Consider the following 18,242-nt stretch of genomic DNA (forward strand, 5'->3'; position numbering starts at 1 on the left):
TCTTTCCCCTGCACTACTTTTCTTCTTTTCTCCCTCACCCCACAAGGATGGGGGTGAAGACTGCTACTTCTTTTTCCTGCTTTATTCTGCCACAGCGTTCCTTACTGGCACTGCATAAAGCCTTTCTCTAGTTCACATACATACTTGGCTCCCCAGCCTCAAAGACCCAAAGTCAAATTTGCTCACACACGCTTCTACTGAGATTTTAGTCACCCTGAATACCTTTTCTCAGACACATCTCTTTCAGCCTGTTTAATGGGGTCTGATGTGATGTGGTATGGGGAGATGGTTTCAGACTAAAGGAGGGGAGATTTAGATTGGACATAAGGAAGGAGGTTTTTTTTACAGTAAGGGTGGTGAAGCTCTGGCACAGGTTGCCCAGAGAGCTGGTTGATGCCCCATCCCTGGAGACATTCAAGGTCAGGCTGGACCAGGCTCTCAGCAACCTGATGGAGCTGTAGGTGTCTCTGTTCATTGCAGGGGAGTTGGACTAGATGGCCTTTAAGGGTCCCTTCCAATTCAAACAGTTATTTTAAGTCCATTCCTACCGGTATATTCTTGAATTGCAGTGCTTTGTGCCAAACCCATATAGACTGTCAATGATTTAAAAGAGGTGAATATTAATAAAAAGTAGAATGTGCACACACACAAAAAAAGCATTTAGCACAAGGATCCTCTGGGTCTTGTCTAAGAAGTACTGTAGGATTTGTCCTGCAGTCCAGCTGATTAAGCAAGCACTGGATACCACAAGGAGCCATTTTTCTTATCTTCATGCAAAGGATTTATGTGAAGAAACACAGTTAAAATACAGTTAATTGTCAGCACTAAATCGCCTAAATTCCCTGAGCTAAATTAAAGCACAGCTGACTCAACAACAGACTCTGACCAGGTAAGAAGAGAGCTCTGAAATAAGAAAAAAAAATGAGTGGAACTGTAATTATAGAGGGTGAAAACATGACACTACTTTCCAAGTGACAGCTTCCTCCATGTGTCCTTGCTAGGTCTCCCCCATTGTACCATGGGGACAATCCTTGGTCCTTCCTCACCCCACTACACATCAGTGCACCTCTCTCTGTGGAGAGGAGCTGGTGCTGACCATGCTGCAGGGTCCCCAGGCTGAAGGGCCATGGGGTTGGTTACCTTTAACCAGTGGGTTTCAGCAGTCTACAGCAATGTATTTTTGCATTAGAACTAACCTCAATCATTCTGTAGGTGCCTGTTTTCAAATGTCAAGAGCCACTCTCTTAAGGCTCTTAAGGATCCCCTGTGCTAATTCTGCACAAATATTAAATTCTAGAGGAGTCATAATTGATCCCTTAGATATCAGTAAAGCAAGAACTGAGCCCTGTGGAAAAGCTGCTTACAGAGAATGGTAATCTTGAAGTCTTTGTGGGATCAGTGAATATGGTATTCACACAAAGCGTTTCGAAGTAGGATATGTTATACAGCCTGAGTTAAACTTGTGTTACACTTGTATTGCAGTTGCTGACATAAAATTATATGCTTCTATGAGAACTAGCTCTTATAACACATTTAATGAGAACAAGCACTCAGAGTATCCTGGAAATACATATGCAATTCATGAGATCACTAATGGCATTTAGCACAGCTCATTAGCTCTCTGGGCCTGAACAGCACTGAGCATAGCACGGTATCACCTAAATGTCAAGAGTGTCAGATGAATAAGCCAGGCAGCCACCAAGTGCAGAGGGAAATCATCCCTCATTCAAGAGCTGAGAAGATCTGCAGCCTCTCCAGCTCAGTGCTCATAGAATTCCTCTGCATGACAAGACAACCAATATCCCACATCAAAGCTAGAATGGGATGAAGCCATTTCTCTTTCCCTCTAATATCTGGAATAAAAGATGGGGCTCCCAGGTCGTAGCCAAATGTGTCCATGACTCTGGTTGCATGTGTTGACTGAACCAGTCCCACACTGTTGCTGTGGGGCTTTCAGTGGGTCTGCTTGCATTTTCCATCTCCTGGAAGTATTTCAGTGCTTGGAGAAAAGGAAGAAAAACTAAAGAAATGGCTTTTGCAGAAAATCTGATAAAAAAAAAAAATTAAAACATTTGGAACAGATGAGAAAATATTCTACAATTTTCTACAAGTATTTTGGACTGTTAAAAAAAATAATAATTATTATAATTCTCTGGCAGCAGCAAATCATTCCAGCAGACAATTCCCCATTCCTTCCTACGTTAGTGCTTGGGATTTTTTCCCTCAAATAGAAACCTAAAACAAAAGGTATTGCACAAGTGGACTAAGGAGTGAAAAAATGCCACTCTTGAGCCATGAGTACACAGGCACTGAGTCGATGCCACCTGAATCAACACAGTGCAACAGATGGGGATTTTAACGTGGTTCGTGCTATTAATCATTAATTTATTTTTTAAGCCATCGCTGTGAATCTTCCCAGAGCAGGCTGCTATTCTGCCTGTTATGAATCACTCAGCCAGCGCAGGATGAGATCATTATCATTTCACTTAGTGTTTCTGAAGCTGCCAAGCATCCCCTGAGTGTTTCCTGCAGACCCAGAGTGCGGGGCAGCAGTAAAGTGTATGTCTGGCTACAAGCTGAGACACCATGCCAATGCACAGAATGGAAGTCATGGATGGCAGCTGTGTGGCCATTGCCAGTGCCTTGGTAGTGTTGAAAATTCCCACATTGTAAAGTCCAAGGACACAGCACAAGGACTGGGAGGCAGGTTGTGAAAAATAAGGATTTTCTTCTTTCATTTTTGGTGTAAAACTTCCTGCTTGCTTTATTGAAACAACAATTACATCAGAGGCATGATGTAGCAACAGGGCAAAGGGGAGAAGCTGAGAGCCACGGAGCCAGCACCACATTTGTGTGGAAAGAAAGGGAAGGAATGGAGCGAAGAGGAATTCGTGAATGACTTGGCAAGAAAAGCACTCAGCCTTCTCCTGTCCCTGCCATCAGGCATCAGCATCATTTCCCCAAGAGCCTTCTGGCATGTGAAGGATGCCAAGAGAGAAGGATAAACAAAAAAAAGCAGTAACTACATGACCATTTTCACTTCCTAAAGTGGGTGACAGAAATTCCCCCTAGGTCATATGATCTTTGTTGAAGCTGCACCAGGAAGAGCAGCAGCAGCCAGCGAGTGCAGGGCGTCTCCATACAAAAGCCTCTGCTGCCTGAGCCAGAGGTCAGAGCAGCACAGGGATGTGCATACAAATGCACGCAGACGTATCAAGGTGAGGTGCAAACATCCTCCCAGCTGGATTGTGTCTTGCACAACCCTGATTCTATGCAACCTGGCAGACCTTTTGTTTTCCCTCCACTGCTCTACTTCAAGCATGTATCCAGACCAGAACTTCTGAGAAGGCTCCAGCACATCTCTCAGAAAGCAGCTCTCCTCTCTATGTGATTAGAGGTGGTCATCTGCACCATGTTGGGGATGATGGCAATGAGAAGATGGGTTGAACCAGTGGTCGCAGGCTCCCAGGTGGCCAGTGCCTTCTATGACACAGCGCTGCTGCTGGTGGTGAAGAACTTCTACAACCAGACCAATTCAACCGCCCTTTCCCAAGTGCTGGAAGATGCTCAGCAGAAAGCTGTCTCTAATTTTTATATCATCTACAACCTTGTCCTGGGTCTGAGTCCACTGGTGTCAGCCTATGGCTTGTCCAAGCTGGGGGACAAGGTGCATCGGAAGATCCCTATCTGCGTCTCACTTCTTGGCTATTTGGGCTCCAAATCTGTCCTGCTTCTCCTGATCCTGCTGGACTGGCCAATTGAGGTGATGTATGGGGCTGCAGCCTTCAATGGGCTGACAGGCGGCTTCACCACATTCTGGGCAGGCATCATGGCTCTGGGATCTCTGGGCTCCTCTGAGAGCAGGAGGTCTCTGCGGCTCATCATTATTGAGATGGTGTATGGCCTTGCAGGCTTTCTGGGAAGCATAGCATCTGGCTACCTCTTTGTTGGCTTCAGCTATCACTTTCGAGAGGGCACTGTGCTGGTGAGCTGCAGTATTGCTTGCTATGCTTTCTGTTTCCTCTACAGTGCTTTTGTGCTTACAGTCCCCAAGCCAGCAGCTTCCTGCCCAGACAAAGACAAGAGTGTAGAGGAGGCTGGCAGCCAGCTACCAGGCCATACAGGAGGAGCAGAGAGCACCCAGCCTTCAGAGAGCAGCAGCCAAACTCCAGTAACACCCTCAAAACTAATCATCATTATGCTTTTTGTGGCAGCGATCCTCTATGATCTTGCCGTGGTTGGTGCAATGAATGTACTTCCACTCTTCTTGATCAGGGAGCCTTTGAGTTGGAATGCCGTGGAGATCGGCCACGGCAATGCTGCCGGGTACATGATTTTCATCACCAGCTTCCTGGGGGTACTTGTGTTCTCCAAGTGCTTTAAGGACATCACCATGATCATGATCGGAGTGGTGTCATTCAGCGCCGGCATCCTCATCATGGCCTTTGTGCAGTGGACCTTCTTGTTCTACATCGGTGAGTAGAGCTTCTGCAAGTGCCCTCACCCCACACCTCTCTTGTACAGCATACATCAATATCCAGAGAAGGCATATGCTCATGTCTATGCTCAGTTCAAGGCTTGTTAACCTGAAATTTGTCACTTGTCATAGTCCAGATCTGAGTGGGAGAAAAATGCTTACAATGCAGTAGGGCAGGAACTGTTGCAGGCTACCAGTACCAGCCAGAAAACACTGCTCCAGTAATGTGAAGCTCTTGTTTCTCAAGGCATAAGACATAAGACTACAATGGAAGACAATTGTGAAAGATTTCCTGCTACGTGATCTCTTAATATGCCATTTGTTTTTATTATATTAAGGTTTTTTATGACTGGTGGGAGAATGTATATGAGAAAATGGAGCTGCAATATTATGGCAATGTACAATACAAATCTTACGCTGTATATAAATGACTAAGGGACAGGTAATAATAGCTGGGGCAGGTTTGTTTTGGGGAAGCAGCTTCTGCAGGAACACAGGAAACCAAAGGCCAAGAAAGTATCCCTGATGACAGTGAGGTGAGTGACTCATTCCTGACTAACAGAAAGAGTATGGCTTTCTCACACAGCTTCGGGATCTTTTTTCTTGAAGTGAGAAAAGGATCAGAGAGAAATGACCTGAAGGAGGTCTTCTGTCTGCCCCTACAAGAAGGGAGACATTGAAAATTAAACAAAGTTATTCTAAGGCGAAAGATGGTCAGATGTTATTTCTGTACCAAGCTGAAAACTGAGCTAAATTTTTACCAGATTTTGTTCATTCACTATGCAATTGGACAGAGGAAAAAAAAAAAAGACAAAATTACAATTTAAAAAATGCTTGTCCAGTACTAAGTCTGTCACCAAAAAGTGCTGATACTGGGTTTGTAGGATGCATACTGCTTGTGTTGGAGAAACACCTCAGTTTGCTAGAAGTGGGCCCATAGAGAGCAATGAGGTCTCCCCTGAGCCTCCTCTTCTCCAGGCTGAACATTCCCAGCTCCTTCAGTCTCTCCTCACACGGCCTGTGCTCCAGACCCCTCACCAGCTTTGTTGCCCTCCTTTGAACACGTTCCAGGGCCTAGGTGTCTTTCTTGCAGTGAGGGAATTGAGATAGGGTGCTCTCTCCACTGGTTAGACCTGAATTGTCCACCTTACTACTACAAGGAGAGTGGCTAGCTCAGGCAAAGTGACTCTGCTAGCTGACCCAGTTGGTGGCTTATCACACCTGGATGAAGCAAGGACCTGCATTCCCCCTGCAGATTTTAAGCTCTTTCTGAGGCTGAGGGAATGTGACAAGGTGAAGCAAAGGCCCTGCTCATGCCAGAGGTGTGCAGTCTTCAAAAGCAGTGGGTGCTGTGTTATGAGATGGGAAGCAGGTACTGATGATAACCATGTATATTCACTGTGTTGCAGCTCGGGCAGTGATGCTTTTTGCCCTCATCCCCTTACCAACCATCAGGTCCATGTTGTCCAAGCATGTTGAAGGATCATCCTATGGTAAGTGTTTCAGTTATCCCACCAAGCAAAAAACTGTCAAATCCCTCTCTCTGGGGAGAGGCAAGTTTCCACTACAATCTGTGCATTGCACAATAACAGCTGGTACCACAAAAAGGAAGGGAGGAGCAGAAAAACTTGCAGAACAAGCCTGTCATTTCCAAGCCTCTCCTCCCTTGTTGCTTCATCATTTATCCACAGAATTTTCAGTATATGTTTCAAGAGATTACTATCAGTGTGCAGCTCAAAGGCAGGGAAAATAACACGAGGTATTGCTCAAAAACACAGTGCTCCAGGGGAAATAGAGGGCATGCTGGGCTGAAGCACAGTGACACTCATAGTTTATATTTGGCTTCTTCCAGTTTTGGGAATGATGGATTTCTTTCTTTTCCTCCCTTCCTCCCTTGCTGGAAGTGTCAGAGTGCTCCCCTTCCCTTTTGCTACAACAGAAACAGAATAGTGCACTTCAGTGAAAATGTCTGTCCTCAAGCAGTTCTGAATGGCACTCAGTTTGCTCCTCACTACACACTGCACAATCACACACAGCTCTCCATTTCAGGTATCATTACATTTCAGCCCAATGGATGACCCGTCTGGTCAGAGGCAGGAGTTGATTAAGATCTCTCTTGCCCTGAATATATTGCTTTTTCTTATCATATGGAAATGAGCAGTTACTTCCAGTTGGAATCGAGGTTAGAATTTTTCATTGCAACCTCAAAACCTAGACTGCTTAAGCAAGCAGCATTGTCCTGTCCTTTAAGGAAGAGTTGCTTAACCCTGCTCCAGAACAGCAGCAGATATAAGTTTGTGCAATCTGGCCCTTGTTAAGCCATGACTGCTTTGCTTTCCTGTGCAGTGGTGGATGCTGCAGGGAGGTGTCACAGCAGGCTTTTTTCTCCCTGATGACAGACAACATTGCTGTTTTACAGGTAAGGTGTTCTTCCTGCTGCAGCTGTCCTTAGTCATCACCGGAGTAGTAACATCCACAGCCTACAACAAGATCTACCAAAGCACGCTGAACTGGTACAGCGGCTTCTGCTTTGTTCTGTCTTTCCTGGCTGGCTGCCTGAGTCTCCTCCCTTTAAGGTAAGGAATAGGAATTGCTTTACCAATGGGGCACACTATGTTTTCCACTCACTTCATGATTCTAGGTCTTATCGACTCCAATTACTGCAGAGCAAAGGACAGTGTATTTTCCTGCTGCATTTTCTGATGCAGTGAGATTGCCTAAATGCGCAGCTGTATACAGAGTGATTAAGTTAGAATTCCAATAAGTTCTTAGAACAAAAGCAACTTCTCTTTCCCATGAAAGGTTGGACTTGATGGTCTTTAGAAGTACCTGGGGCTGTTCTACAACTCCATGAAAACCTGAAAGACAACACGGCTTGTACACAAAGCAGTAACTCACAGAGCAGATGGCAGACTTTCAAAAGGAAGTGCATCAGCACTCAGCCAACTGCAGACACCACAGAAACCAAATTTTAACCTAAAGGCTCGACAAGAGCAAACAGTAGTCTTGAGAAGGTATCTTGTTAGCTCTCTAGTAACCTGTTTTTTTGTTGTTCTTTACAGCATTGTGGCCATCAAACAACGTTCAAGCACTGGTTCTCTTCAGATTCTGACCAAGTGACAGAAGCTGTACCATCCAACACATCTTTCAGTCTTGATTAGTAATTTGAGGAAGGTCTGCCAAGCATTTGCCCCTGTAATTAACTTCATTTCAGGAAGCACCTCATCTGTCCTCACCTCACAGCATGCCATGCTCTCAGCCACTGAGACACCCAGTGCCTTGTTGTTTCTGCAGTACATCATCATGCAGAGTGATGGGTGCACTGGCTGTAGGTTACTGTCAGTGTTCCAAACATCTTCCTTTCATTCTAGGCTACTTAGCAATAATGCAGAGGGAGAAGAACAGGGCAGAAATGGGAGGTGTGTTTCTAAGCACATCATCCAGTGTAAAAGGGAAAAGCCATAGTTCTCCACTATTTTCTTCTAGTCCTTCAAGTCTGAAAACTCAAAGCAGTTCTGTGACTTTGGTTTACATGGTAGAGGTCCAGAAGCAGCACACTGGGAATGCACAGCTTCTACCATACTACAGACAAGAGTAAAGATGACTGATGTTAGGAAGAAAAATACAGAATTGTCATACTAAACAAAAACAAACAAAACAAAAAAATCCCACAAGGTAGATTTTTTGTAATCTCTACAATAAAACACTTCTTAATACATGTTCATGCTCCTCATTTCTGGGAGACTGCCATGGTAGTGCATTAACAGTTTATGGGAAGACTCCTATGACTCAGCAGCTGGTGTTTCATCTCCAGCCCCAGGATGTATTGCTCTTGTAGCAGGTTAAGAAATGGGCGATTGAAGGTCACCACCCCTACAGTTTCACCCCTGCCACAGCTCCAGTCTTTGCTTTCAGGTTATCCCAGTTAAGCATGGTGACAGACAACTGACGCTCAGTTAAATCAGCAGTGGAATAAACTTCTACACAAAAAGTGCTTCTGTAGCACAATAATAGGCTGCCCAGTAAATACACACATCACGTTTCAGTGGTGAAGGTGACAGAAAATGAAATAGTGAATTCTTTGTAAAGGACTCATCTTTAAACACATTTATTGGACCGTTCCATCAAACTGAGGTAAACAAATGGTGCATTTAAAAACTGTAAACACTGATAGGGAACAACAAACAATTTTACCTCCAAGTGTTTCTCTCCATCAATACTAGTTCCATTGCAAACACTGAACAAAATACGAGGGCTGTTCTGAAAGTAACACCTCCTATTTTACAATGATAGCCTGCAATGCCAGAGGCAAATGGCAGTGGTACGGCAGTATAACTTGAACCTTGCCACCAGTACCGCATTGCTTTTTGCTCACATGTGACAGATGGAAGCACAGGAGCACTGTGACAAAATGGTGTCTGACATGGAAGAAGATTAAGCTGAGGTGTGATACTGTGTTCCTCTGTGGGGAAATAATTGCATCCACCAACATTCATCATTGCTTACTGAACACTGGTATAGGCCACACAGTGCATGTGAGCAGAGGGTGGTGTGTTTCAGCAGTAACAACAGCACGTCACTTCTGCTGCTATAGATTTTTATGAGCATAACATGTAGGCTTCTGTTCATCACTGGTGAAAACAAATAACTAGTGGTGGTGACTGTGTTGAAAAATAACATTCTGTAGCTCAGAATTCGCTCTATCAACCAGTGCTATCGTGCTATTTATATTTGTTGTAGTTTCCATGGAATTAAATAGGAGGCATCACTTCCAGAGCAACCTACATATACCTGTACAGAGATATATGAAAGGATATAGAAACATGCCAGCACCATCAGTCAAGACATTTCATAACCTGTGAGTCTGAATGAGAGCACAGCTGTCAGAGCTGGCTGAGCACATGAGACAAGAGCGCTGCTCTCTTTTGCACCATCAAATTCACACATAGGAGGGGAACCAGGGCAAACCTGGCTTGATTCCCTGGCTGGCCAGAGTCTCTGCATTTTAAGGAGTGACTGACAGACACATGCACATAAGAAAGCAGAACAAGGACCTTTATTTTCCTCCTTTATTTTCATGCAACCGTGTGTGATGGCCTTCAGAAGCAGCTCCCAACTCATGGTCCACCAGAGCATTCACATAAGACAGAAACCCTCCAGGAGTTGAGAAAAGCTTAAGCAGAAATTCAGAACAGCTCCGGTTGAAGAACTGGATTTAAGCCAACAATATCCTGGGCTGTATCAATAGAGGAGAGGACTGCATCCAAGACTAGGGGCCCCAGCACAAGTGTGCAGCTGCTGGAAGGGCTCCAGAGGAGGGCCACAAAGATGACTAGAGGGCTGGAGCATCTCTGCTATGCAGAAAGGCTGAGGGAGCTGGGTTTGTTCAGGATGGAGAAGAGAAGGCTCTGAAGAGACTTCATTGCAGCATTCCAGTACCTGAATATGGTACTTATGGTGCTTATGAAGATGGGGAAGAATGACTTTTTATGGTCTAACAGTGATAGGACAAGAGATAATGGTCTTAAACTAAAAGAGAGGAGATTTACACTCGGCATTCAGAGCAAATTACTCAGAGGGTGTTGAGCAGCAGAACAAGCTGTCCTGAGAGGCTGTGGGTGCCCCATCCCTGGAGGTGCTGCTCCACCCCTGGAGGCCCTCAAGGCCAGGCTGGATGGGGCCCTGGGCAGCCTGGTCTGGTGGGTGGCAACCTGCCCCTGTACAGGAGGGATCTGGAACTTCGTGGACTTTTACATCCTTTCCAACCCAACCATTTTATGATTCTCTGAAGTTTCTTTCTGTGACTTAGACCACAACAGCCTTAGCACAAGTGCAACAAAAATCCAAGCAGACAGCTCTGAAGAATCCACAGTTTATTCTTTGATAACATTTATGACTGAACAGCTAACACTTATCAACATTTTGTTTTTCAATGGATACCTGAAAAAGCCATGAGATGTTTCAACAGTTGTTTATTGCAAGAGTCAGTACCTGATAAAAACATGTATGAACAATGCATGGCTCCTTACTGAGTACAAAAAACAATATCTCAGTGCTTGCTTTATTGTGCTGGTGCCAGTTGAGAGAAGGAACAAACATTCTAGAGGCTATGCGGGAGTAACCAGGACAGCAGTGAAATTTACATCCTCTGAGACAGGTCTTGGTCTGGCTGCAGGTTACAAAGGAAGCTAGGCTGACCTACGGGCTGTTGGGAAGGACTCATCTTATCTGGGCTCACTGGAAGGATGCAGCCACTTTTGGCACCATTTCAGTGCAAGCACAGAAGGTGACCATAAGTGACTGAACACTCAGGAAGTTACTCAAAGACTAAGCTCCTGTCCTACTCCAGCTTCCTTTTCCCAGCATCTCACTTTTTCCCACTATTAGGGTTTGGGTCCTCCTAAGAGAGATCTATCCATCATCTAAAGGATTACAGGCCTTGCCATTTTGACCAACAGTTCAGATCTCAACCTCTCACTAACAGTAGCAAAATAAGTAAACTACATCTTTAAGGAGTTATTTTGCTATTCTGGAGTTCTCCCTGCTTGCATTGCTTCCCCAGACTTCACATCTCCTCCCACAGCTACCTGGTGGTCTACAATAACAGCTCTTTCTTTCATAGAGCCTCAGTAGTAGTCCACAGGAGCTAGGAGGTCCACCACTACGCACTCTTCTTATACTGCAGCAACTCTTGCAGAGGAGGTTTTCTTCTGAACATTAAGTTTCACTTCCCCTGCAGATGATAAGAAAATCCTGGTACCAAACCCAAGATCACAGCCTGAAGTTACAGCCTTTCCTCCAGTTAGCTTGTAGGTGCTACAGAGCCACACACTCTACCTAGGTGGGAACACCCACCTTTCAACAGCTCAATCAGAATGGGATGTATCTGAAATCAAAATATGCTTTGACTACGTAGTTGTTCAGAAACTAGGATGCACAAGCAGTGGCATCAGTTTAATGAAACTTTAAGCTGATCTTAAACCACTCCAGCAGTGATGATTACTCACACTTCACTTGGAACCCCCACTGCCTCTTGCACTTATGAATGGCTGTGATGTCTACCGCTGAATTCCCCAGAACCAAGCCGCACCTCAGGTAGGCACAAAACTGAATGGAAACAGAACGCCAGCGTTATAAGGTATCAGACAGAACTTAACGCAGCAAAAAACAACCTTTCCACTCATCCTGCACATTCCTGATGAGGTGGAACAGAAGAATGTCTAAATATTATTTCCAAATTTGCTTTGCTTGACTTCCAGTGATGTTTCATAGTCAACTACAAATCTTCATTTACCACACAGGCACCAGCTCAAAGAAGCATGATGATCCATTTGTGGGAAACAGAGGAGACAGGAATTGACTCTAACCCTGCAGGTCAAACTGTAGAAAATTTATACATGTAGAGGTGCTTATTTTAGAAGGGAAAGACAAAGGAAAACACCAGGTTACTGCATCAAGACTATATCTTCAAGTACTCCCTTTGCACAGCAGGCATTGTTAGTTGTTCCAAACCCAACAACAACCTCAAGATGTTACTCTACTTAAGTGTATATTGATAAACTGTGAGCTTAAATCAGAAAGCAGCTGGTTTTAGTACCACAGAACTGCCAATGGACATTAAGTCAAAAATGAAAACCCTTCAAAACTGCTTAAAAACTTGACTTTTGCATCTGGAGAGTTATAATCTCATTAGCCTGACAGCTACCACATTGCACAGATAACTCATCTTGACAGTTGCTATACAGCCACTATAGCCACCTGCAAGGGTGGGGGTCAGATATATTTGGTGCTTATGAGTCCAAATCAGATTGGTACCTGACAGGAGAACATAGAAGTTGCACAAACCCAGTTACCCTTCAGATTCTTCACAAGAATGTTGCCAGAGACCAAGTAATCACCCAAGCTTAGGAGTAAGTGCTCAATGCCTTTTTTCCCCCCAGCTTCCACTATTTTACCGATATTAACTCCAAGACTCCTCACTTTGAATTTATCCATCCAATGAGGGTTTATCTGCATGCAGTTAATCCACGACTCTGATACTCATCGAGGCAGCACCCTCTGTACTAAGGCTATCAACACCAAACAGGCATTTACTTGAGGCTGGACTGCAGGAGAAAAGAGAAGGGACTTGCAGAAGCAGCTACGTTGCTAAAGGCCAAAAGAAACTACTTAAAAATAGATCTGTACCAGAAGAGGTCTTAAAACACTTGCCATGAGGTTCAGTAGAGATAGGCAGGGACACTATGTGTACCTAGTAAGCCTCACTGAGTTGTTTAAGGCAAGTTTCACATACACACAATGATGCTTGTTGTGGGCAAGCATTTGACACTTTTTGGCTTTTTAGTTGCAACTGCAAAACAAATGTAAATAGGGAAAGAGTTCTACCTTTACCACAGCAGGCACCTTAACTGGTTATTAGTGAAGAGGCTCTAGATGAGAAAAGAAAAAAAAAAAAAACAAAACAAAACAAAGCATGGATCAAGAGAATTCTACCATGCACATTTCAGAGCAAGCTTTAGAAAAAATACACCGAAGAACTCACACTTGCTTCCACCATCCCCCGTGGACACCCAGGATGATTTTGATCCCCAACCCGGTCACAAGAACACTTCAGCCAACTGACATTACTTCATAATCACCAAGGTAAACAAAGATATTTAGTATGAACCAACAGCATGCCACGCTCACAAAAAAAAACACAGTTCATGCTTGTATCACAGGCTATATGTAGGTAGTGTCAGTATGCTCTGCCTAGGACCAGCCCAACTCCCACGCAGGAAACTCCCCAGAAGGCATTTTAGCCAGTGGGAGCATACAGGTGGTAGCAAAACAGAAGATATTCACTTCCAGTCTTTCCCTCTCCATAAAAAAAAAAAAAAAAAAAAAAAAGAAAAAAGAAAAAAAAAAGGGTTTGTTAGGAAATAATTATATTTTTAGCAAACAAAACAGAATAGTAATAAAGATGTCATTTTGGCACCTTGCAGTAGAGTTTTATTTTCATCTTTTTAGTGTTCTACTCATCAGTTCCTTCCAGGCTAAAGAGGTAAGTTTTATCAAGATCCCCATGCACTTTCACTATAAGCCCCATGTCACTCCATAGGATAGAGAAGGAACCATTCAAGATAACTCAAAAAGATGAAACACACCCCAGTTTAAACAGAAAACGAGGAGAAAAGTCAAATAGTCTTCAGAGGGTCTGTTCCAGCCTGAGCACAGCTGGTATCTCAGTTGACAAAAAAAAAGAGACCTTCATAGAGTTCCAGTATGCCTAGTGGTACTGAGCACTGAAGTGCTAGACTGTCCATGAAGGTACTTCTTATTTGGTCTCTGGCTTGTCTTGCAATAGTGGTATAATTGACTCCCATGCTGTAAGGCACTGAAGAAAGAAAGAAAGATTAAAAGATGGATTACATATCAGCTCTTGTGGTTCTTGCCCCACCCACCCAAACTGACAGAATGCAAGTTCATAGTACTTCCATAATACTTAAGAATTAAGATACCCAAGTTCTTTACTGTAAAATAGTACAAATATTTCCTGAAGAATAACCACTGTCTTGGAGGACAATGAACTACCTTTATTCCTGCCAGTGCTACAACAATGCCACATACCTTCTCGTAGTACTGGATGTTTTTATCTGCCATTCCCATGAGTAGCTGCCTGAAGTCTTGTCGCTTGTTGTTCTGCCATCTTTCCATATCTGCTTTCAGATCGGCATTAAAACATTCTACTCGGTCTTGACATTTCTCAACATCTGTGGGTACCTGCCAAAAAAAAAAAAAACACACAAAAACCCTTAAAATTAAAAAAAAAATAAAATTTATATATAAAAAAAAAATCAAGATTGATACTGTTTCCTCCCTTAAGCTGTGAATTGTAGAAAAGGTAGAAACAAAAATATCTGCAGAAGTTTTCAGGAAATTCCTTTTATTTTATTTCTGTTCTTTGCAGGTGGAAGTCAGGAGTTTACAACTACCTTCCATTTGGCAAGCCACATAGCTAAGCAGAAACGTACTTGTTCTCCATAATGCAGTTAGGGACAATCAGTGAAGTACTCCATAGGCTAATAATTGAGAAAGCCCTGCATCTGGGCTCCAATATAGCTCTGCAAAACACAAGGCAGCATCTCTTTGATGCTCACAGGCTTTGAATAACCCTTCATTTACACAACTGGATTCATATTACAAGCAACTCCATGGCCAGTAGCTACATAGTTCTTCCACTTTCTCTGACCACTACACTTCTGGTCACTGAATCCAGTCTGCTAAAAGTCACAATACAGATCTCTCACAGGCTTCAGACAAGAACTTGCAAGATAGTTGGCTGGAAGGCTCAGGGGATGATCCTCTTGAAGCAGGCATGTCTCACATCATTTTTAATAACTCTGTTAATTTAATAGGAAAGGCATAGCTATCAAGAGAAAGAGTCATTCATTCTACAAGCAAAACCACGTAACATTTTCCAAATCAATTCAGTTTCTAAATGCTCAGTAGCTCCCTGCTTCTGCCAAGATCCAAATCTACAATGAAGATTTAAAAGACAGCATTCTTTCCCATAGACAGTTCTCCCTCAGGTTGAAAGGACTGTGCGACAAGAACAATCCAGTCATCAGCAGATGGATTGTGCATGTTCTAACTGAGGAACTATAGCAATTCCAACTAAGTTTACACAGACTTCTTGAAGCATCCACATACACACTGGTCTTACTCAGGAGTTCTAAGTATATGTATATGGTATTTTTACTCTTCTTGTTCTTTGGAAACACAGGCCTTTCCCCCTTCAAACACACACAATCACTTCTCACTTCAAAGTCAGGGCTGCCATATTCACTGTTCCCACAAATCACCACACTACAAATCCTTAAGAAAGACAGACCTAGGTTATTAGGAGTGGATTTTACCTCGCTAAAAGGAAATGTCTGCACTTCACTATCAGCTGAATTACTGTAAAAACATTCCAACACAAGCAGCACTTTTCCTCTGCATTTTGCTTACCAACAGGAAAACTAGAGACTCTGCACTGTTACTCTAATATTTAACACCACACATACAGAAGAACCTACACAATGCTTTTGGTGGAAACTTCATCATATACTTCCTGACAGACATTTATAGCAGCCCTACAAGCCTGCTGTATTTATAGCCCACTGAGTTTTAAGCTGATTTGAGAACCACATAATGATATCAGTGGAGTTCTGTTGAGGCAGTCTGATTACATGTAATGTGAGCCCCAGAATGCCCTCCACTGGGAGAAGTTAACAAGAAATGATCAAGAACTAGTTTTGTTTGGGTTTGCTTTGTGGGTTTTTTGTTTTGGTTTAGTTTGTTTGTTACCTTAAGGTAACTTCTGCCAATCAACCAAATAAGCTGAAAGGGACATAAATGCCATCATGACATTCAGTTCATAAGCTAGCTCGTTATTATTCTGTTTATAGCTTCTGGGAATTTATAGCCATGATAACTCGCTAAATGTAAGATGCATTGCTAACTGCTCTAACTTATCAGTTCTTGTAGATAATAACATTCCACTCAGGCTGGAAAGAATCTAAAAGTTGTATGCTGGTATTTTATGAACATGCAAGGAATTCCATTAAATTTTTTTTCAGCTTCCCCTTCAATGCACTGTAAAGGTCTTACATTAAGAAAAAAGGTACAAGAAGTTACCAAAAGATATGCTTATGGTACTCTGGAGAGGAAATGTAAAAATTCAGAAAATTCTTAAGACTGCTATTTCAATGTTAACACTTTACACAATAATCCTACCAAGAAGTGAGCTTCAAAAACATTTTAGTAGGTGAGAGATTAGCAAAATTAGCCAGCTCTACTGAACCAGGATCTTGACAGAAATCAGTACCCAGTATCCTCAGCTGGCTTAGCGGATGTGATAGATTTGGTTCCATATACAGAACAGGTTAGAACACCTACACATACAAAGCTGCACTTCAGAAGTAACAGTAATACCACATGAATCAGAATTGGAGCAGACAAAAGAAGATATCCAAGCTGTCCTGCTATCACCTTTGTCAGAGTCTGTGACAAAAACAGGTTGAAGATTGGAAAAAAGGGCTGCTTTCCAAGAGTCTGTACTCTTCAGTTTCAAAATTAAAGACTTTAACCTTCCTTTAAGATTGTTATACAGTACCTGTAATATTAGAATTTATTCTTCAGTTATTAACAGAAAGATGGAGGAGAGCCAAAAAACCCAGGCAGAAAGGACAAAATCTGCTTTCACTGTTGTTCAAAATAACATTGATACAAGATACAGCTCTTGCAGTACTCTTCACGCAGAAAGCAGGTGGCAGCATAAGCACACAAGCTTAGAATCAAAGAGCCTCAGAACCACTCAGGTTGGAAAAGACCTTAAAGATCAACAAGTCCAACCACAACCTAGCCATACTACCCTAACTCGAACAACCCTTTGCTAAATCACGTTCCTGAGCATCACATCCAAACAGTTTTTAAACACATTCAGGGATGGTGACTCAACCACCTCCCTGGGGAATCTATTCCAGTGCTTAGCTACCCTTTCTGTAAAGAAATTTTTCCTGATATCCAACCTAAACTTATCCTTGAGGCCATTTCCCCTCATCCTGTCACCTGTCACCAGTGAGAAAAGACCCCACTCTTGCTGTAAACACCTTTCAGATATTGAAAGAGAGCAATATGGTCTCCCCTCAGCCTCCTCTTCCCCAGACTAAACAGCCCCAGTTCCCTCAGTTGCTCCTCCTAGGGCATATTCTCCAAGCCCTTCACAAGCCTTGTTGCCCTTCTTTGGACCTGCTCCAGCACCCCAATGTCATTTCTGCATTAAGGTGTCCAAAACTGAACACAGCACACAAGGTCGGGCCTCACCAATGCTAAGTACATGAAGTCTTGCCAAAACCTGTCACCCAGTGACCCCTGCTGCACAAGCTCAGCACCACGAGGGAAGGTCTCCCTAGAAGAAGGAGCAACACAAGAGTCATATGGTAGAGCTCAGTGATGCCAGTGTCTAGGAACTTGATTCAGCAACTGTAGACCAAAATTACCAGAGACTGCTTAGTAACCATCGTTCAAAGCCATAGCTACTGAACAGTCCAACTAGATGCTCCAACATGGGTCAGAGCCACCCTTCTCTAAATGGTGGGAAATCAGTAATAAGAGACATTTCCAGAAAAGGTTAAATACATTCATACCTAGGTCTTCATTTTGCACCAGCCTGCCACCAAACTCTTTCTCTGCCCCAAAGTGTTTATGCTGGAAAGAGGAAGCAAGACCCAGAAAAAGCAGTCTCTACTTCTTCACTTATCAGAAAGCAGTGGAAGCACACGTTGATTCTGCAGAGTAACGTGAAGTTCTAACCTTTGGACGGTCTTCTTTTTTCAAGGCTACAGCTTCCAGTTTTGCTTCATACTCTGCTTGAACTTGGTCTCTCTTCTTCAACACATTCTATGGGCAAGAGAAAAGACAACTGTGAGAGGGATGCTCTTGCTTATTCCCCTTCCTGTCTGTAAGAAATTGCAGTTTTACAGCTGAAGTGATAACTCAGTCCTAAATTTGCCTTTTAGTATGCTGTCCTGTTTTACAATATTTAGTAAGCAGCATTTAAAAGTAAAGAACACTTTTTCGCCAGCAATTAGAGGGTCAGATAAAAACTCAGTTCTCAAGACAAGGAGGCAGTTTGGGTGTTTTGGTTTGCTGTTTTTAATAATAAAAGAATTAACCTTATGAAAAGCACATTTTATGTGAAAGCTCTGAACCACCCGTGTGACTTTCATGTTGTAAACAT

General features: G+C 43.1%; 2 protein-coding genes across 4 annotated transcripts in view; one reads left to right on the forward strand and one right to left on the reverse strand.

Annotated features, from left to right (window-relative positions):
* Positions 1-461: 461 nt before the first annotated feature.
* SLC46A2 (solute carrier family 46 member 2) lies at positions 462-8,195 on the forward strand. 2 transcript variants are annotated; one of them, XM_015849867.2, is made up of 5 exons: positions 462-3,218; positions 3,320-4,475; positions 5,887-5,970; positions 6,897-7,053; positions 7,540-8,195. In XM_015849867.2, the coding sequence occupies exons 2-5, from the start codon at positions 3,413-3,415 to the stop codon at positions 7,595-7,597; spliced, it is 1,362 nt and encodes a 453-aa protein (XP_015705353.1). In that variant the 5' UTR covers positions 462-3,218; positions 3,320-3,412; the 3' UTR covers positions 7,598-8,195. The 2 variants fall into 2 exon arrangements, with proteins under 2 accessions (XP_015705353.1, XP_015705352.1); XM_015849866.2 differs by having other exon boundaries at positions 462-4,475.
* A 2,138-nt stretch (positions 8,196-10,333) lies between these two features.
* The window catches only part of SNX30 (sorting nexin family member 30), a 46,595-nt gene continuing 38,686 nt past the window's right edge, over positions 10,334-18,242 (reverse strand). For both annotated transcript variants that reach the window (XM_015849851.2, XM_015849852.2), the window contains 3 exons: positions 17,816-17,902; positions 14,087-14,239; positions 10,334-13,853 (listed from right to left, as the gene is read on the reverse strand). In XM_015849851.2, coding sequence (XP_015705337.1) covers positions 13,794-13,853; positions 14,087-14,239; positions 17,816-17,902 — 300 coding nt within the window. In that variant the 3' untranslated portion in view covers positions 10,334-13,793. The remainder of the gene's footprint in view (positions 13,854-14,086; positions 14,240-17,815; positions 17,903-18,242) is intronic.

This window comes from Coturnix japonica, chromosome Z (assembly GCF_001577835.2).
Source record: "Coturnix japonica isolate 7356 chromosome Z, Coturnix japonica 2.1, whole genome shotgun sequence".
NCBI classification, from domain to species: domain Eukaryota; kingdom Metazoa; phylum Chordata; class Aves; order Galliformes; family Phasianidae; genus Coturnix; species Coturnix japonica.

Excerpts from the sequence above, each read along its gene's own strand:
- SLC46A2 (XM_015849866.2), top strand. The coding sequence starts at position 3,413 with ATGTTGGGGATGATGGCAATGAGAAGATGGGTTGAACCAGTGGTCGCA. Across the intron at positions 4,476-5,886 it reads GACCTTCTTGTTCTACATCG|CTCGGGCAGTGATGCTTTTT; the intron begins GTGAGTAGAGCT and ends ACTGTGTTGCAG. Across the intron at positions 7,054-7,539 it reads CTGAGTCTCCTCCCTTTAAG|CATTGTGGCCATCAAACAAC; the intron begins GTAAGGAATAGG and ends TGTTCTTTACAG.